General features: G+C 36.0%; 1 protein-coding gene across 4 annotated transcripts; it reads right to left on the reverse strand.

The window, feature by feature from the left end:
* Window positions 1-15398: 15398 nt before the first annotated feature.
* Window positions 15399-17727, reverse strand: LOC120078282 (nuclear transcription factor Y subunit C-2-like). 4 transcript variants are annotated; one of them, XM_039032508.1, is made up of 3 exons: window positions 17530-17727; window positions 17107-17174; window positions 15399-16503 (listed from the first exon to the last, which is right to left on the reverse strand). In XM_039032508.1, exon 3 carries the CDS (start codon window positions 16472-16474, stop codon window positions 15674-15676), a length of 801 nt encoding a protein of 266 aa, XP_038888436.1. In that variant the 5' UTR covers window positions 16475-16503; window positions 17107-17174; window positions 17530-17727; the 3' UTR covers window positions 15399-15673. The 4 variants fall into 4 exon arrangements, with proteins under 4 accessions (XP_038888436.1, XP_038888437.1, XP_038888435.1 ...); XM_039032509.1 differs by having other exon boundaries at window positions 15399-16506; XM_039032507.1 differs by lacking the exon at window positions 17107-17174 and having other exon boundaries at window positions 17530-17725.
* Window positions 17728-18365: the final 638 nt, after the last annotated feature.

Genomic DNA, 18365 nt, shown 5'->3' on the forward strand with positions numbered 1-18365 from the left:
TAAGACATTCTGCGGCTTTGCCTAAGTGTGCAAGCAGGTCTGAAAATTGCCACGTCGTCCCCAGGATAAAACAACCAAATGACAACTGATCGAAAATGCACCGTTACTGACCGGAACGTACACTCTTTCTAAACTCACTGCTCGGAAAGCTAAGATGGAGGAGGAGAGAAAAATGAAGTGGAGAATTAAGAAATGAATTATGTGTATTAAGAACTATTGAAGGCCTCGCCTTTTATAGGCCTTCGCGTTGAACGGTAGGGAGCAAGAAGAGTGCTCCGCCACAGAACAAGCACAGACGTTACAGATGGGCGGACGAAATGGAACGGGATGGGTGGATGAAATGCGCGGACGAACAGACCGTTTCCCCCTTTTTCTAGTTATAAAAGATAATAATAATAATAATAATAATAATAATAATAAAAAACAACAAGTTTTCTTTTTATAAGAATCCAACAAAAACATTTTTCTAAATTAAATGTAGAAAACGTTTCAGATCTTAATTAAATACAAAAACGTTTCATATCTAAATTAAATAGAAAAACGTTTCATATCTAAATTAAATAGGAAAACGTTTCATATATAAATTAAATATAGAAAATCGTTTTCAATTTTTAATTTAAATATGAAAATATATTTAGGAATCTTTGACTAATTTTATTACAAGTCATTCCAATAAATGACTAATTGACTAGTCATTCCCAACAATCCCCCACGAATGACGGGCAATTAAAAAAACAATAAATAATTTATCTTAGCAAATATAGAAGAATAAACTTAAACATCAATATCTTTTGATTTGAATTGATGCATAGTGAAGTAGGGCAAAACTTGATTAGATAGAGTGAGTTATCTTTTAAACTTTCAATAACTATGGTTGAGACCCCCACAATATGTTTTATTCCTTAAATTTCTATCAATTTCGCGATAAAAGCGTGCTATTTAAGGCCATGCACATAGAACCTCGGGTCAATGTGAAAGTTTTAGAAAAAGACCCTTAAACTTTTCCATAAAAGGCGGCCACACTTTCACAATCACGTTAATTACATCATCAAGTCTATTGTAATAGACCACTCAAAACGGAGCTATGAAGACTTCACATCTAGTCCATACCAGGACCAACTTCATCAAGTTTGTCAAAGACAAGCCACTCAAAAACTGAGCTATGAAGATTTTACAATTATCCATCAAGTGCATACCAGGACCACCCAAAAGAAGAGCTATGGTATTTTTAAAGGTTTTAGTTTTGTCCATAAAGTCCGTACTAGGACCACCCAAATGAAGGGCTATGGACCATCAAGTCTATCACAATAGACCACCCAAATAAAGGACTATGGACCATCAAGTCTATCACAATAGACCACCCAGATAAAGCACTATGGACCACTATAATGGTTTGAGTCCCATACTTGTTGAAAATTCTTGAATTGCTTTTAGTGAGAGGATCTGCAAAATTCCTCTTAAACCTTACAATGAAATAATCCTCATTTCAGTAATTAGCTCCATGCCTGGGGCATATATGCTTCCTCTTGCTATCATACACATGATTCTTGACAATTCCTATGGCAGCCTGTGAATCACAGTGTAAAGAGACTGGTACTAATGGCCACCTACAATGGTATATCTCCTAATAGACTTCTAAGCCACTCATATTGATGAATAGACTTCTAAGCCACTTAGATTATTGTTCTGCTAATTCTAGAGCAATAAATTCAAACTCCATGGTGAACCTAGCTATACAAGTCTGTTTTGCAGACTTCCATGAAATAACCCCTCTACCCAATAAGAATACATCCACTAGTAAAGCTTACTTCGTCATTCTATGTTACACAGTTTGCATACACTACCCTTCTAATATGGAAAAAATTATTAAAATGCAAACAATAATCCACTGTACCATTAAGATACTTTTATAAATGACGAAGAGCAATCAAATGATCTTTATCATGATTATGTGTATATCTACTCAATCTTCTCATAACATATGCAATAATAGATCTAGTATAGTTCATAAAAAACATAACACTTCCTATAATCTTTGCATTTTCAGATTAAGAAACGTTATCTCCTTTATTTTTCTTAAGGCTCATACTAGTATCATACGGTGTTCTTACAGGAACATGATCATGACTATCAAATTTCTTTAACAGTTTTTCAATGTAGTGTGATTGACCTAAATAAAATCCATTCTCAGTTTTTTAAAGCTTAATACTAAGTATTACGTTAGCACTCCTTTATCTATTTCATTTCAAAATGTGACAACGATAACAACTTGGTATTATTGATTACATCTATGTTTGTTCCAAAAATTAGCATATTATCAACGTACAAACATATAATTGTACAATTAGCTCAAACAGCTTTGAGCAAACACATGTATCAATGGATATTTACTACTGTACCATTAAAGTTTTAATTACACAATTATTTAGAAGCTAGGTCACCATAGAGAAATGAGTTCTTTACATCCATTTGATGTATTATACTAATGCTATTAAGACTTTGTTTCCTTTAAGAAGTTCTACTAAATCAATGAAGTTTAATTTTCATTTTCTCTTTCCATGATCCTAGATAGGCTCAATAAAACAAAGACTTTATACTTTCAATAAATTGAAATTATATAGATATGTATCCATGAGCATCTCCTTATCTAACCAATGTGGGGCCGCATTCCCAACGATCCTCCCCTCAAACAAAGGACCAACTGAACCTCCCCTCAAGTAGCCATCCATCTATTTAACTCTTATCTAGGCAAACTCATTTTTACTAGAGCATACCTCCTATCCAATAGAGTTCAATCATGGATCACACCATTACTACTTTTGAAGCTTCACTACATCTTTGTTCGACACCTGAGGATTTATGTCAACGTGGCTATGCTAGGGGACGACTTTGATACTACTTATTAGAGATAACAACTCTTCCAATATCTTCACAATAGTATAATATTGTATTCATTTTAGACATAAGCCCTCATGGCCTTGCTTTTAGGTTTGACCCCAAAAAATCTCATACCAAAGGAGATAGTTGTTCTAACTTATATATCCATGAAAAGTCCTTATAAAATATCCACATATTTTTATAGCTTAGACAATATCTCAAATTACCATCAATTTTACAAGCTTCCACAAAAAATGATAGAATTTACATAGTTTCATACTAGAAACAAGCTAGGTGATAGTCAAAAGAATGTTATAGGGTCACACTCAATTTAAAAGTATAATAATACTTTTCAATGTCATAAAAATTAATGGCCAAACATGATAATCTAATCATGTATAAATTTTGTCAAATATAACACATATGGAATATTATTTCCATTCATGCTAACATGCTAATAGACATGCTCAAGTAGATCATAATAACATCTCATTTAAGATAATATAGTTTACTACTCATGAAATATTCAAATATGTACTAATCAGGTTATATTGAATATCATGCTATAAAACAACAATAAAATAAAATTGATAAATTTTCATACCATATGTAAAAATTAAAATTTTGGAACAATCTGACAAACCATGTGAGCCAACTATGTTAGCACATGTCACATCAACCTCATCAATTAAGAGCAAACTCAACCCAATAGCTCAACAAAGAGATTGCAGTCCAACAGATCAATAGTCAACACCTCAAACAATGAAATGATGCATAATTTCTTGTCAAATTTTCAACCGCTATAATATCTAGTATTGAAAATGTTATTTTCCTTGTTTGGATATTACACATAGCAAAACCTCACAAATTTCCTTACACATTAGCTCTCACCATGAACATATTTCTCTACTTTATATTTCCTTCTTTTTTGAGAAAATAATCCTCAATACATTTTCCAACTAACGTATCATTGACATTTTCTGAAAATCAATGTTGAATTAATTATTAGAAAGATTATTATAATTCTTTCCTTGTATACATGAGCTCTCCTTTGAGCATTTTGGTTTGGATATTTCAGGAGGCTTGAAGATAATTAGTCACATAAAAAAAGAAAAATCTTTGATTATTGTAGTTGTATGTCAAGATTGCCTAAATAGAGTTCAAGATTGCCTAAATAGAGTTCAAGAAGTCTCTATCACGTTTAACCCAATTTTTAACCAATTGAAATGTCTTGAACATATGTGAAACTTAATGAAATCAAGAAAAAGATCACTAGCATCATCATCAAATTGACAGTGATGGTTAACCACAAAATTCAATATCATGCTACAAGATCCACATATTCCAAAAATTCTATCACAAGAACATAATCAACATAAATTAATTACTAATTTGTTCATCACAAAGTGGAAACTATATATATTGTGTTGTCTCTCCAAGTTCCTCAAATCATGTCTCTACCTGAATGATTTTGTCAACAAATTATTATTATTTAAAATTAACAATAATAAGTGCACCTATTTCCTTAATTAGTTTACCAAAATTAATACTTTCTATTTTTCCTTGATTTTCCTTGTTAATTTGGAATGAAAGTCTCTCGTATTTTTAGATCATTCCTTGTTAATCTCAAAATAAGAATCAAAGTATAATATCGCTCAAAATTTCTTCCGAACACAATTCATTCATAAAGAACAAAGCAAGTTAACAATTCATTTGTGCTTATATGTTAAAAAGAGAAATTACCCTTTTAATTTTGTACCTCTTCATTCATTGAATCCAAGCTGATCCATAATTTCATATTCAAAGTTCCTCACCAACATCCAAAGTGATGACTTTCTCCTCAAACAAGAATGTCATGCATTATTACCTCCACTGTCATCTACAGCGAACTTTAGTCAGGATTCTTCAAGTTCCATATTGGCTGAGATGATCGCAAATGTGGATTCCAATTCGAACTTGCTTCTAAGATCCGACCATGAGATGAACCTTTTCGAATCTGATTAAGTGCTTTTCCGGCGACCAAATCTGGATTGGAGCAGTTGCAAAGATGAGAATGGTGTGAGATCCGTTGACAGTTCTGGTGTTCTTGATTCAATCTAGAGAGGGAGATTGAAGATGGGCGTGCAATCGATCAGTTTTCTTTAAATTTTGCTTTCAAATTGCTAGTCGTCGTCAATTTTGGATCTCAACCATTATTGTGCGGTGGAAGATCCACCTGCTTTGAAAGAAAAATCAGCGCAACCTCGGTGCTAAATCGCCAGAAGCTGGTTGCTCCCTAAGATTAACACAACATATTTCTTAGACGTGCACTCATTGAAGAAGGATTGAAATCGAGTGGCAACTTTGCTTAGAATTAAATCATTTTTAATTGAGAGAAATATCATGACAAACTCAATTTTCACTCTTGTGGACTAAAACAACTATTTTTCTTTTTATAAGAATCCAACAAAAATGTTTTTCTAAATTAAATGTAGAAAACATTTCAGATCTTAATTAAATTAGAAAACATTTCAGACCTTAGTTAAATACAAAAACGTTTCATATCTAAACTAAATAGAAAAAACGTTTCATATATAAATTAAATAGGAAAACGATTCATATCTAAATTAAATACAGAAAATAATTTTCAAATTTAAATTAAATATGAAAATACATTTAGAAATATTTGACTAATTTTATTACAAGTCATTCCAGTATGACTAATTGACTAGTCATTCCCAACAAAGTATTATTTGTTTTTTTTTTACACATGCATCTCATACATAATGCAAGACTTGATGCAACAGTTCAATGTGTAACGACTTTCTTTCGACCAAATACATCTTTGGGTTAAACAGAAAAATCTATACTATATAAGAAAGGGGATATAAGGAAAAATCCTTACATATGCCTTTTGTCCTTTTTTTTTTTGTGAATTCATATACTGTCTTTTGTCTTGTGGATGCAACTTTTCGAGTGTAGGTATTTGTTTGAAAGACAATGGAGATGAATTTTTCAATTCTTTAACTTTTTTACAAAATAAATTTAATATATTTCAAAATTAAAGTTTTGGGTTGAATGGGTGCAATTGATGTTGACCAGAAGAGATTATTTGAGATGGAATGTGACTCTTCTATATATATATATATATATATTTTTAGAATAGGTGATATTATTATACAACAACAATGAGGATCCCACAGCCCGGGATCAAGGCATCAAAGAAACCAAGCACAAGCAAAAACAGGGCAAGAAAACAAAACAAAGCCAATAGGATAAGACCAGAACAAAACCAACACATAGACGCAAACTCGCAAACCATCAGGAAGAAAGACAGAGAAAAGAACCCAAAACCCCTCAAACTAAGGGCTACAGCAAAACAGAGAACAACGTGAAGTTCAAAAGAAAAAATATCTGTACACACTAGATAAGACCAAGAAGGTCAACCTGCCAGAAAGTCGCACGAGCACGAATCGTAGAGACTATAAGGTGAACCAGAGTAGACACTGACCTCGATGGACCTCCATACAGCCGCCGATTACACTCCCGCCAGATGTAGTATATGGACGCACACCAGAAAACATGGAAACAACTTACTACATATCCTCTTACTTGACCCCACTCGACATAACCAAACTCAACTTTACATCCCAACCAGCCACCCGATGCGTCGAACCCAATGACGCAACACACTAGACCACACCTCTCTCCCAAACCCACACTCAAAAAATGAATGATCCACAGACTCCACACCTCCCACACAGAAGGCACAACCCCCCCCCCCCCCCCTCCCGACAATATACCTCAATTCCTCAACCAATCCTATTACCCAACCTATCCTACTGTAACCATGGCACAGAAAGGTGACGCGGATAACACCCCTGCCAACAAAATACCAACCTAAGACACCCCAGGACGACGAGAACGTATACTCTCCCAAGCACTAGCGATAGAAAACCGACCATTAGCATCTGACACCTAAACCCAATAATCCTCTCCCCTCACCTTAGGCCCCACTGCCTGGATAATATCCCAGATCTCAAGCAGCTCTCAAGACACTGTAGGCCACCTCCAACCTCCCTCACCATCTAAGCACTCCGACAACCGCACTTCCAAACTACTCCTTGCATCATGAACCACCATAGACCTGTATGAATCCAAAATCGCGCCCCCCGGCAGCCAAGGATCCCATCAAACAAAACAAGACTATCTATCGCCAATCATTATACGAACCAGAGGCTTGAATCTATCTCTACTTCGCAAGATAGCTGATAACTTGTAGAAATACAAGTTATTTATGCTGTTTTATTTAGATAATGCGGCAAAAAGAAGGGAAAGTTGTGTTGATAGTATAAGAATTGGCTAAGAAATTCAAAAATTATAAAATGTCGTGAACACACTTACTAACCCCATTGCGATGGCGAAATAGAATGTTTAAGTCTCTATTTTGCAGGAAATAGGTCACCGCATGCGTTAATGACTCAAGGACAAAATGTACAACACATTTACATCGCATGCGCTAATCGATCAAGAACGAAGAAATGATCAATGCAATGACGGCGCATGCGACGATCGATCATGGGTTATAGAGATCAACGCATTTCCATCACATGCCGTAATCAAAACAACTACACCGCATGCAGCGATTGATCGAAGATGTGAAGAGCAACCATTCGCGGGCGATTATGACAAGTGTACAACTTTTTATTGTATGATTCTGACAGATTGATCAGGGAGCAGAGCGGACATTTCCACTACGCCATAGCAGGAATTATCAGAATTACACAGTGGGACCACCAGTACAAAAAGCCAAGGTCTTGTCTATAAATAGCTTCCTAAAAATTCATTACAAAGCAGGCTGGTCTGAAGAGACTTTACAGAGAAAATCCGGGAGAACGATGAGACAAGGCTGAAAGGTGAGTCTCCAAGAAAGAAATTCTTCCTATTCCCGAAGCTGAAGCTCTGTGCAAGAGGTTACTTCTACCTGGAAAGCAAGCCTAAGAGGGAAGCTTTCCACTCCATCTCATCCACATGCCGACAAGCACAACGTCTCCGATCGGGATCTGTGTCAAGACGTTGACACTCTTTCCATATTTGTTTCTATTCTTTCATTCATCTACTATGTTCATCTTCCTTAATATTTCATTCACAAATCATGTATCAAACGCTGATCTTTAGATTTAAATATGATTATCATCATCATTATTACCATCTCTCTGTTCCTTTCCATACATTTATCATCCATTTTCTCCATCATGTGTTCTTAATCCCTTGGGTAAAGAGGAAGAATTAAGCGAGTGAGTTAATTTTTGTTAAGGTAATCGGCTAAGTTTAGCTAAAGCATGCTCGACGGCATCTTCACCTGTGAGAGCAGAAGTGAAGATGTTATTCCGCCTATCGAGAGAAGGTTGGAAGAATGCGTTAGCTAAAGTGACTTATTTTCAGAGATGGAAACAACCTTGTATTCATCACGTTCATCTCTGTTTCACCATAGACGTATGGGAATGTGGCCAATCATTGAGAGGTGTACGCCAAGAGGAAGCGGAACCTTAGTTGCATCTTTAACGAGATTGACAAACTTGTGATGTTCTTTCCCTCTACTCATTCTCTTTCTGATTCATCCACAAGACTTGCCATCGCATTCATTAGATTCGTTTGTACAACTTCATAGCCAGTCCTCAACCTGTATCATAGTAGTTTAGACATTTATTTTATCAACGCATTTTATTTACAACGCAACTTTACTTCCATCGCAATTTATATTTTCTGCACACAAACCAAATTCTTTATTCTTTATGATAACCGGTCACATTTACAACATTAGTATCACATCTAAACGACAACAATCCTCGTGTTCGACCTCAGGTCATTCTGAGAAATTTACGTTGGAATTATACTTGGTTTCAGCGCAAGGAAACTTGTAACATGCACTACATCATTGCATATTACAAGCATATTATCATCAACGCATACACCTACAACGTAGTATCGCAAAATATCTTTATCGCAAAGCACTTGAGTGCATAGCACACCATCATACTTTCATTCAAAATCCATGCGTTAGAGTTAGATAATGAAGAATAAATTTTATCGTTTTATATCATCCATTCATATTCATCATTGTCCATAGGCCATGCATAAAGATAATCCCATTTTTATATCGTTACAAGTTTATGGCACCGTTGTCGGGGACATGAACTTGTATTATCTATCATCGCATTTTTAACCATTACAATAGCCCTCAAGCACCAAGACCTCCCAGCCTCACTCCGAACAGCCCACAATGACTGCCCATGCAAAACATACTCCTCCACCCACGCCACCCATAGTGACCTCGATTTAATCAAGAGAAGCCAGAGCAGCTTCATAAATAGGCTAGTCCCTGGTTCCCAAGAGACCACATGCTTCACACCCAAGCCCCCTCTCCCAACGGCAAACCACACCTCATCCCACGCCACACGTGCACCACCCGTCCGACTCACCACACTACCCTTCCATAAATAACTACGTAACAGATGAATCAACCTCATGAGTTACACAAGCAGGCAACATGAAAATGCTACACCAAAAAACCTGAAAGGACTCTAAAACAGACCTAACAAGCTACAAACCTCCCAGTAAGGAGAGGGACCTTGCTGCCTAGCTTCTAATACGAGTTGTAATCCTCTGTATTCAAGGGCGCACAATCTAGAGTCCCTCAACCGACCCGCCAATAAAGGTAAACCTAGATACCTAACAGGCAACTAAACCAAGAGAGACACCCATATATGCAACTAGTTCCTCTGCCTCCCCAGACTCTACACCCGCAACAAACATGGACTCTTTCTAACATTTGCAACTAACCAAGAACAACTCGTAAACTCTATCAATACCTGCCTTACAAACTCCAAAGAATCTCTCTCAGCTGCACAGAAAATCATACAAATTCGTCTGCAAAAACCAAATGAGTTAGGCCCAAGCGCTCCAGCACTCGAATGCATAGGCCAGATATGAACCTAAACTACATAGGAAGGTTTATTCAACAACCTAACCAAGACCTCCATCACCATCACAAACAAAAAGAAGAACAACGGATCCCCCTACCTTCAACTCCTTCCTACCAGGAAAAAATCCTTCAAGGGAACCATTAATCATCACAGAGAACTCTAGAGGCGAAGTAACACAAGCCCTCACCCAACTACCAAACTGAAGGGGCGTACCTATAGCCAACAACACCCCAAACGAAAAATCCAAGTTCACCGAAATCGTAAGCCTTCTAAGGTCTACCTTAACACACAACGCAGTTTCCCTCTACCCTCCTTATAGCTCCCCATGAAGCTCCTGACACAATAAAATATTATAAAAAATTGATCTACCCGGAACAAACGCAGACTAATTACCATTGATGAAATCAGGCACCCACAACCGCAATCTCTTAGCTAAGATCTCCGAGATACCACTTATACACAATATTACAACATGAAATAGGACGAAACTCCTCCATACGGTTCAGGAGACTCCCCGCCTCTTAGGGATGAGAGTAATAGCAGTAGAATTAACTCCACCAGGCAGGTAACATGACTAAAAAAAATTCAGCATAGTGTCACAGAAATCATCCCCAACCACACTTAAATCATCCCCAACCACACTCCAAGCAGCTCTGTAAAAATCCATCGAAAACCCATCAAGCCTAGGGGCCTTCCCAGACTTCATCAAGAATAAGGCCTTCTGAATCTCCTCTCGACTCACTGGCCGACCAAGTGCCTCCACTCCCTCCTCGGGCCAACTGAACTGCACAATATCCCAAATTCGGGCAGTAAGATCCCTATACCCCACATGCTGAGCACCTAAGCAACCCCGAAAGAATTCTACCGCCACCCCTGCCACCCTGTCATGCACTGTCTGGCGAGTCCCCCTATCATCCATGACCGTAAATAAACCACTGTAGCTATGACGAGAACAAAAACAACGATGAAAAAAAGTTGTGTTCATATCACCTAACTCTAGCCACTTGACCCTAGTCTTCTGTCGGAGCAACGCTTCCTCCAATCTCGCCACTGACCAAAACACCTCAGTGGCCCGAGCCGCCTCTACACACACCGACTCTGAATCAGGATTCCTTTCTGCCGCAACCTGAGCAACCTCTATAACATGCCTAGCCGCTCGCACCTCATCAACTAACACAGAGATACGCCTACCAAGCGATGTACGAAAAACCCGCTTCACTGCCTTTAAATTTCGCACAAAACTAACCATAGGAGACACATCCTCAGACCTTCTCCACACTGACCTGATAGTATCAAGAAAACCCTCTACCTCCACGTAATGAGAAAAATAATGAAACGTAGGAGGCGCCTTACTCCTCGTCTCCCCTGTAGAAACCAAAAGAGGGCTATGATCAGAAATCCCCCACTGACCAACCCTAACCTCCGAATACGGAAAAGCTACCTTCCACGCCTTATTGGACAAGCATCGATCCAAGCGTCGCAAGATACCATTTCCCTGAAGTTTACTAGTCTAGGTAAACCAGTTACCTGTCACACCCAATTCAACCAGATCCGCCTCCAATAACACCTCATCAAACTCCTCCATCTCCCTCAAGCTAGAGCAACCCCCAAAATCCTCCGAATTACTACGAATAGCATTAAAATTCCCCAAAACAACTTTAGGAAGCTTCCACGATTCACACACATCAATCAACTGAGACCACAAGTTCCTCCTCTCGCTCACGTGATTAGAGGCATACACAACACCAATATGTACCCTCGCACTAGATACAATATCCACTAAGGTTCCAGAAATGAATTGATCCCCACCGATATCAATGGAAAAATCATAGACACTCTTCCGCCATATCACCCAAATCCTCCCAACTCCCTGTACACTATAGCTACACACATAACTCCAGGCATCACCAAACCTACCCATCACCATACCAAAATTCTCATGACGAACCCTCGTCTCAAGAAAACAACATAAAGTAACAGAGGAGGAAGCCAGAAAGTGTGCCACCACCTTATACTTGACAGGGTCATTCAACCCCGTAACATTCCAGGAACACCAAATCATGAATCTTGCAAGAGAACACACCTACCACTTCCTACTGGGCCTTTGCCCAAACTCCCGAACATCCCGTCCATAACAAGCAACGGATTAGTATCTGCCTACACTAGTGCCAATGCCAACGAGTCTCCCCCCTTATCACATAAAACATTAAACTGATTACGATCATCAACATGGTTTACAAACCCCGTAATTCCAGGGGACCCATAAACTACTCTGCTCTTCAAGGGCGCTATGCCCGGTGACCCACTACCACCCCTATGCCCTATACCTCCTCTATCACACCTACGTTGACTAACCATAGTAAATTTTTCAACCCTCTCCGTGCCCTTAATCTTATCCACTAGGCTAGCTCCCCTTGCACCCATACCCAATTCCTGCTCATTCCTCACACTTTCAATTCCCTCATTCTCCTCCAAACACCCTTCATTGACTGCCACAATACACAACTCCTGACCCTTCTCCACACCTTGTTGCTCACACACCGCCTCAGTATGCCCAAAGGAACCACAACAAGAACACCTACGAGGTTTCCACTCATACACTACTGGAATAATAAACTCTTGATCCCGCATTCTAATAGTGACTTGAATAATAAACTTCTTCTATATAATTTTTATGTTAAGCCCAATAGATGCAATTGATGACACTTGAATGCATTTCTTTAGGTGGATGTTGTTACACATCGAACTGGTATTAACTCTTGCATTATATGTGTGAGATGCATATGTAAAAAAAAAAAGATCATATTAGTGTTTACTTTCTTATTAAAATAATTTCATGCAATCCAAGTTTAGAGAAAATTACAAAAAAAATCATAGAATTTAATCTAATGAAAGTGATTTTATGGTGAAACAATACATTTTTTTTTTTGCGTATGCGATAGTGACTTCAATGATAGATATGTGAAAATATTAAAATAAAAGGGTTAAAATATTATTTTAGTCCCTTACTTTAAGAATCGTTCAACCTTAGTCTCATGCTTTGATATATGAAAATACTAAGATAAAATTATTTTCTTTTCTCTCTAGCTCTCTCACAGAGTGAATTGTCTTCGTTTTCTCTTCCTTCTTCGTCTTCTTCTCCATTTTTTCATGATGGACGAGAGAACCAAATTTCGATCCATCCAGGTAAATCCAAGTTTCATCGCTAGTGTGATCCTTGTCCACGTCCTAAGCCAAATAGTATAATATTTATTTATTACTTCCTAAAAAATTAATTAAAATTGCAAGATTTCACGTGACATTGCACGTGTTTTTTGACTAGAACCATGGAAGAGTTGCATCTCATCTCAAAGAGTCACATTCTATCTGTCTCAACAGTATCTATTCAATCTAAAATTTTGATCTTGAAATATATTAAATTTATTTTGTGGATGAAAAATTAGGAAGGTCACATATATTACCTTTTGAAAGAACACCTACACTCAACAGAAAAAATAAGAATTTGCAAAAAAGACATATAAGGGAAAAAAAAAGGTAGGTAAAGATTCCCCTTTATATATATATATAGTATAAATTAATTGTCAACTTTCGAAATGTGGAACATAATTAAAACTTAACCACCTAATTGTAGGGACACAGTTGAAACATACCATCAAAAGTCACACATACCACTATTTTACACGTTATACCTCACCTTTTTTCATCCTCATACAAACAAAAATGTTAACATCGAACAAAGTTGACACAACAATTATTTCAAAACAAATTTAAAATTCAAACCTTTTAAACCTTTAGAGCATATTTGTTTCATAGTATTATCATGAGATTTCAGACAGACATTTTATATCTTTGTTTAGTTAACCAAATTTTACTTTTTAAAATTTAAGTTATTATTATCCAAGAAACTTTAAAATTCATATGACATAGATTTTTTTTAATACTTTTCATACTTGTGAGATTTGTATAACTGACAAAAGAATAGAATCTGATTAATGAATAAATTAATATTAATTAATCATTACTATTAATTCTAATTAGTTACTAAATATAAATATATTATTTAGATTTAATAAATTTCAACTAATACAATAAATTTATCATTGATATTTTACATTAACTTAATTATTAATATAAAATTTAGAATTTTTTTTTTAAAATGTCAAATTGCTGAAAATATATTCAAATATAGTAAAATATCACAGTCTATCATTGATAGACATTGATAGATACGATGATAAATTACTATCATTTATCACTGATAGATGTTTATTAATGTCTATCAACGATAGATAGTGATATTTTGTTATATTTATAAATATTTTTTTTTTTTATCATTTTTCTATAATTAAAAACAACCCTAAGATTTAATTATTGATTATTAATATTCTAATTAATTCATATTTATTTAATTACTTTTGTTAATTAAATAAAATAATTTAAATAATTTTTAATTAAAAATATACATTTCTTGATATTTTAAGTGATTAAATTATTCATTATAACATATTAAATAATTAAATTTAATTATGACTACATTAATTGGTCTTTACATTTTATAAAATAATTATTTAGTTTTAATTTCTATGTACAAAATTAGTAAATCAAGCACATTCATTTAACTTTTAGACATTAATTTCATGTCAATCCAAACACAGACATTAATTATATTTAACTCGAACATTTAAATTTAAGACATATAATATCCATATCCATAAAATAATATCTGCAATCCAATAGTCCCTCACAGACATTTCATGAAATCTATCCTACGTTCATCAACATTTTGCATAGTTTAGGCCTTTTTTGGTAACCATTTTTTTGTTTTTGTTTTAAAAAATTAGTCTTTCATCCACATTTCTTACAATTATGTTCATATTTCTTAAATACAATGGTTGAACTCTTAGTCAATTCCAAAAATAAAAACAACGTTTTGAAAGCTACTTTTTTTAGTTCGCAAAATTTGGCTTGACTATTTAAACTATTGATAAAAAGTAGATAACAAAGGAAGAACTTAGAAAACAGAAGTTGTGTCCATAGACTTAATTTTCAAAAATAAAAAATAAAAAATAAAATGATTATCAAATAAAGTCTTAGTTTGCATTTCTTAATTTAAGAACCATTTCTAAAACCATTTCTCTTTATTTTAAATTTAACTAAAATGCAAACAAAGAAAACATTGAGTGAGCGTTGCCTACTTTTTTCTTCAAAGAAGCTTTTTTAGCAAAAAATTTGTATGAATGACCCTTTTGTTAATATCAACTATGTGTAAAATTACCCATTCAACCCTAAAGCGACTACAAGGACTTGACTCTCCCACGAGATCCCATTCCTTCTTCGCTTCTTCCATCTTTTTTCCTCATCAAGTCTACAATTTGAAACAACGAGATAGTAGAAAGAATTGAGATAATTTTGATAATTTCGGGAAAAAATATTTGATTTTATGTGTGAGGTCGAATTTTATTTGAGACATATATTTTGAGCTATCCATGCCAATAGTGATTGCTAAAATCTACATCCTTTCAGCTCGAAGCTAAAATTACAATTAAAGAAATGTTCAGCTAAAAAACACAGGCTCAGCAAAATTGAAATTAGAGTTCTTTTTGGCAAAGTTGGATCCTCTTCCACATACACTGTTGTACATTACAGTAATAGATAATTAGAGATAAACCACACCCTCTCATCATACAAACTCAACTGCAACTTGTCATCACTGACAAGTTCTCTACAAGAGCTTTTCTTTTATGAACTAAACTAGACAGTAGACACATTCAAAGTCACTCAGTATCGCCTCTATCAATCATGACGGTCTTGAAAACACCTACTACTTTTACCTATGCATCACTTTGCTGCTGAGTTTGTTGCTGCTGCTGAGGTTGAGTATGTGGCCACGGCATGAAAGGCATCGATGGTCGAGGCTGTTGGGCAGTGCCACCATACATGTTCACTTGATCTAATTGCTTACCCATGATCATCCCTGTAGCACCCACCGGATGCTGCGATGGAACATAGTAATAAGGAAGATCAGCTGGGGAACCAACGACCGGAATAGAAGCTTTTGTGATTCCGAGACCTTCTTCTTTCAGTTCATCTCTAGGAATAATATCAACCAAGAAATCGAAGACATCAGTCCTTGAAATTGCAGCTGCAATATCGTTCTTCTGTAAAGTTCTTCTTTTGTTCTCTTCTGTATGAATCCAGGATCGCAGAGTCAACTCCAAGATGAACATTTCACATGCCTTTGCAAATATAACTGGTGCTTCAGCGGAAATCATTCGGACGTCTTCATCCGCTTTCATTATTTTCTTGATTCGAGCAAGGGGGAGACTGTGGTTCTTAAAGTCAGTTGTTTGTTCAATCTCTTGCATTTGGTTTGCCCAAAACATTTGGAGCTGTTGTTGCTGCTGCTGCTGTTGCTGGTGGTGGAAGTGCTGGGCCTGCTGGTAGGCCAGCTGGTGTGGTGAATTGGAGAAACTGGATGGTGGCTGAGTTGGGGGAATCGTAATAGCAGGAGTCCCGGAAGCTACCATCGGAGCTGTTTGGTAAGGATTAGAATATGGTAATTGGCCTGCACCGACACTGCCTGCAGGCTGCTGTGATTGTTGGTGATGCTGAGAACGCTCTGATTGGTCCATGGCTCACAATACTTGGTGTATTTTCTACACTGCTGATCACAATAGAAAATTCTATCAACAGAATGAAGACCAACTCAGTTGCAAAGAACATTCCCATGCGTTTCAGCAGAATCAGTTTATTCCGGGGAAAATAATACAGGTTTCTTATTGCACACAAATTTAAAGAACAAAAACTTGACTTTCATTTTTACAATTTTCCATTTCTCAGAAACAGACGTCACAATAAGATGCTTATCATTGTTTTTTTTTATAAAATGAAAAAAATAAAATCTTGGAGAGAAGGAAAAAAAAAAAAAAAGAAAGAAGAAAAGTAAATTTCTGTTCCTTCCAAGAAAAAAAGGGAATATTGCCAAAAAGCCCCATTAAAAGTAAGCAGTTCAACATTTGTATTATGCTTAAAGAACCTTCATAGCTTTGATCATCTAAGAGAATAAGGAGGATTCTATTCCCAAAGACTTGCATTGCACTATTAGCAAAGCTACTAAAAGCTGCATCAACCAATTAAGTACTTAAAAAGAATCGAGAAGTGATTCCAAGCAAGAAAATACAATCTAACAAACTCATCAAAGAAAGGGGTTCAAGCTAAGAAAATTCATCAGGAGTTAAAGAGAAAGTAATTATCCACACAAAACCTGTCCAAACTTCAAACTCAGTTGATTGCTATGGACTCTCGATCAGTCCTGGATCTTCAACAGAACCCCTAATCAGATACAGGTATTCTATTGAATCAATCGCTTAGCCATGGATTTCAATTTCAAAATCATCCAATGGAGGGAAAAAGCAGAAAATCAACAGAAATCAAAGGGTATTCGAATCATTATCTTCCATAGTCGATATCATCTTCGTAAATAAGAATGAAACAGAGAGCTAAAACATAAACAAACAACAAACAAATAAACTTCCCTCATGCAATTTTTCCATCGGTTTGATCTCATGCAGCAGAGAGCAAACAGAACCCCATAAAAGCAGAATCAAACCAAAAGGGGAAGAGAGTTAACACAAATCAATACCCATCATACAAAACGGTAATTAAAGAAGAAAAACAAGAAGAAGACCTGTGATTTTCAAAGCAGCAAGCGAAGTCCAGCAAAGATCATGAGTAGCAGAGCAGAAACCCTAAGAGAGAGAGAGAGAGAGAGAGAAGGATTGACAAAGAGTTGAATGAAGGGAAGGTTGTTTGAGAGAGAAAGAAGGAGAGAGGAATGGTATAAAAGAGAAACGTGTCGAGGTGTGAGAGCTATGGCGGAGTACAAGTGGCGGAGAGAGAGTGGGGGAAGAAGGAGCAATGGTGAAGGGGACGTTCTGTATAAAACGACATCGTATCTATAGCTAGCCTCTGTCTGTCTTTCTAGTTTCTACTTTTCTTTTCCATTTTCCAGTGTTGTTTTCTGAATGGGCCTTTTCTTCCTTCTCTTTTATTTTCCTTTCTTTTTTAAACTTTTGAATCTCTTTGGTCCAAATGGAGCAAATGGGCCTTTGCGTTCCTCCTAATACGTTAATAACAAAAGAGAAATGATGACGCACACACAAACATTTATGAGTGTATCTTTGATTTCTGTTGAACTATGTTTATTTTGAAGGAAAAAAAGTGACACATAATTAAAAAGAGTGAAGAAGAATAGCAATTTCTAAATAGTAGTGCTTGAAAAAAAAAGACTAAAATAAATGTTCTTTTGCAAAAATGACTAAAGGTATATTTTAATAAAATTTAGTAGTTGTATTTTGGCCCAACAAAAGTACTTGAACGGTAGAGATCATACATAAGACAAATATATCACAATTGCTAATTTTTTACGACGGTTCGAATAGTTAAGGTCCCGTTTCGTAATCATTTTATTTTTGGTTGTTGAAATTTAAGCTTATTTCCTCCCAATTTTTTACAATGATTTGC

The sequence above is a fragment of the Benincasa hispida genome, chromosome 5 (genome assembly GCF_009727055.1).
Source record: "Benincasa hispida cultivar B227 chromosome 5, ASM972705v1, whole genome shotgun sequence".
Classification (NCBI taxonomy): Eukaryota; Viridiplantae; Streptophyta; class Magnoliopsida; order Cucurbitales; family Cucurbitaceae; genus Benincasa; species Benincasa hispida.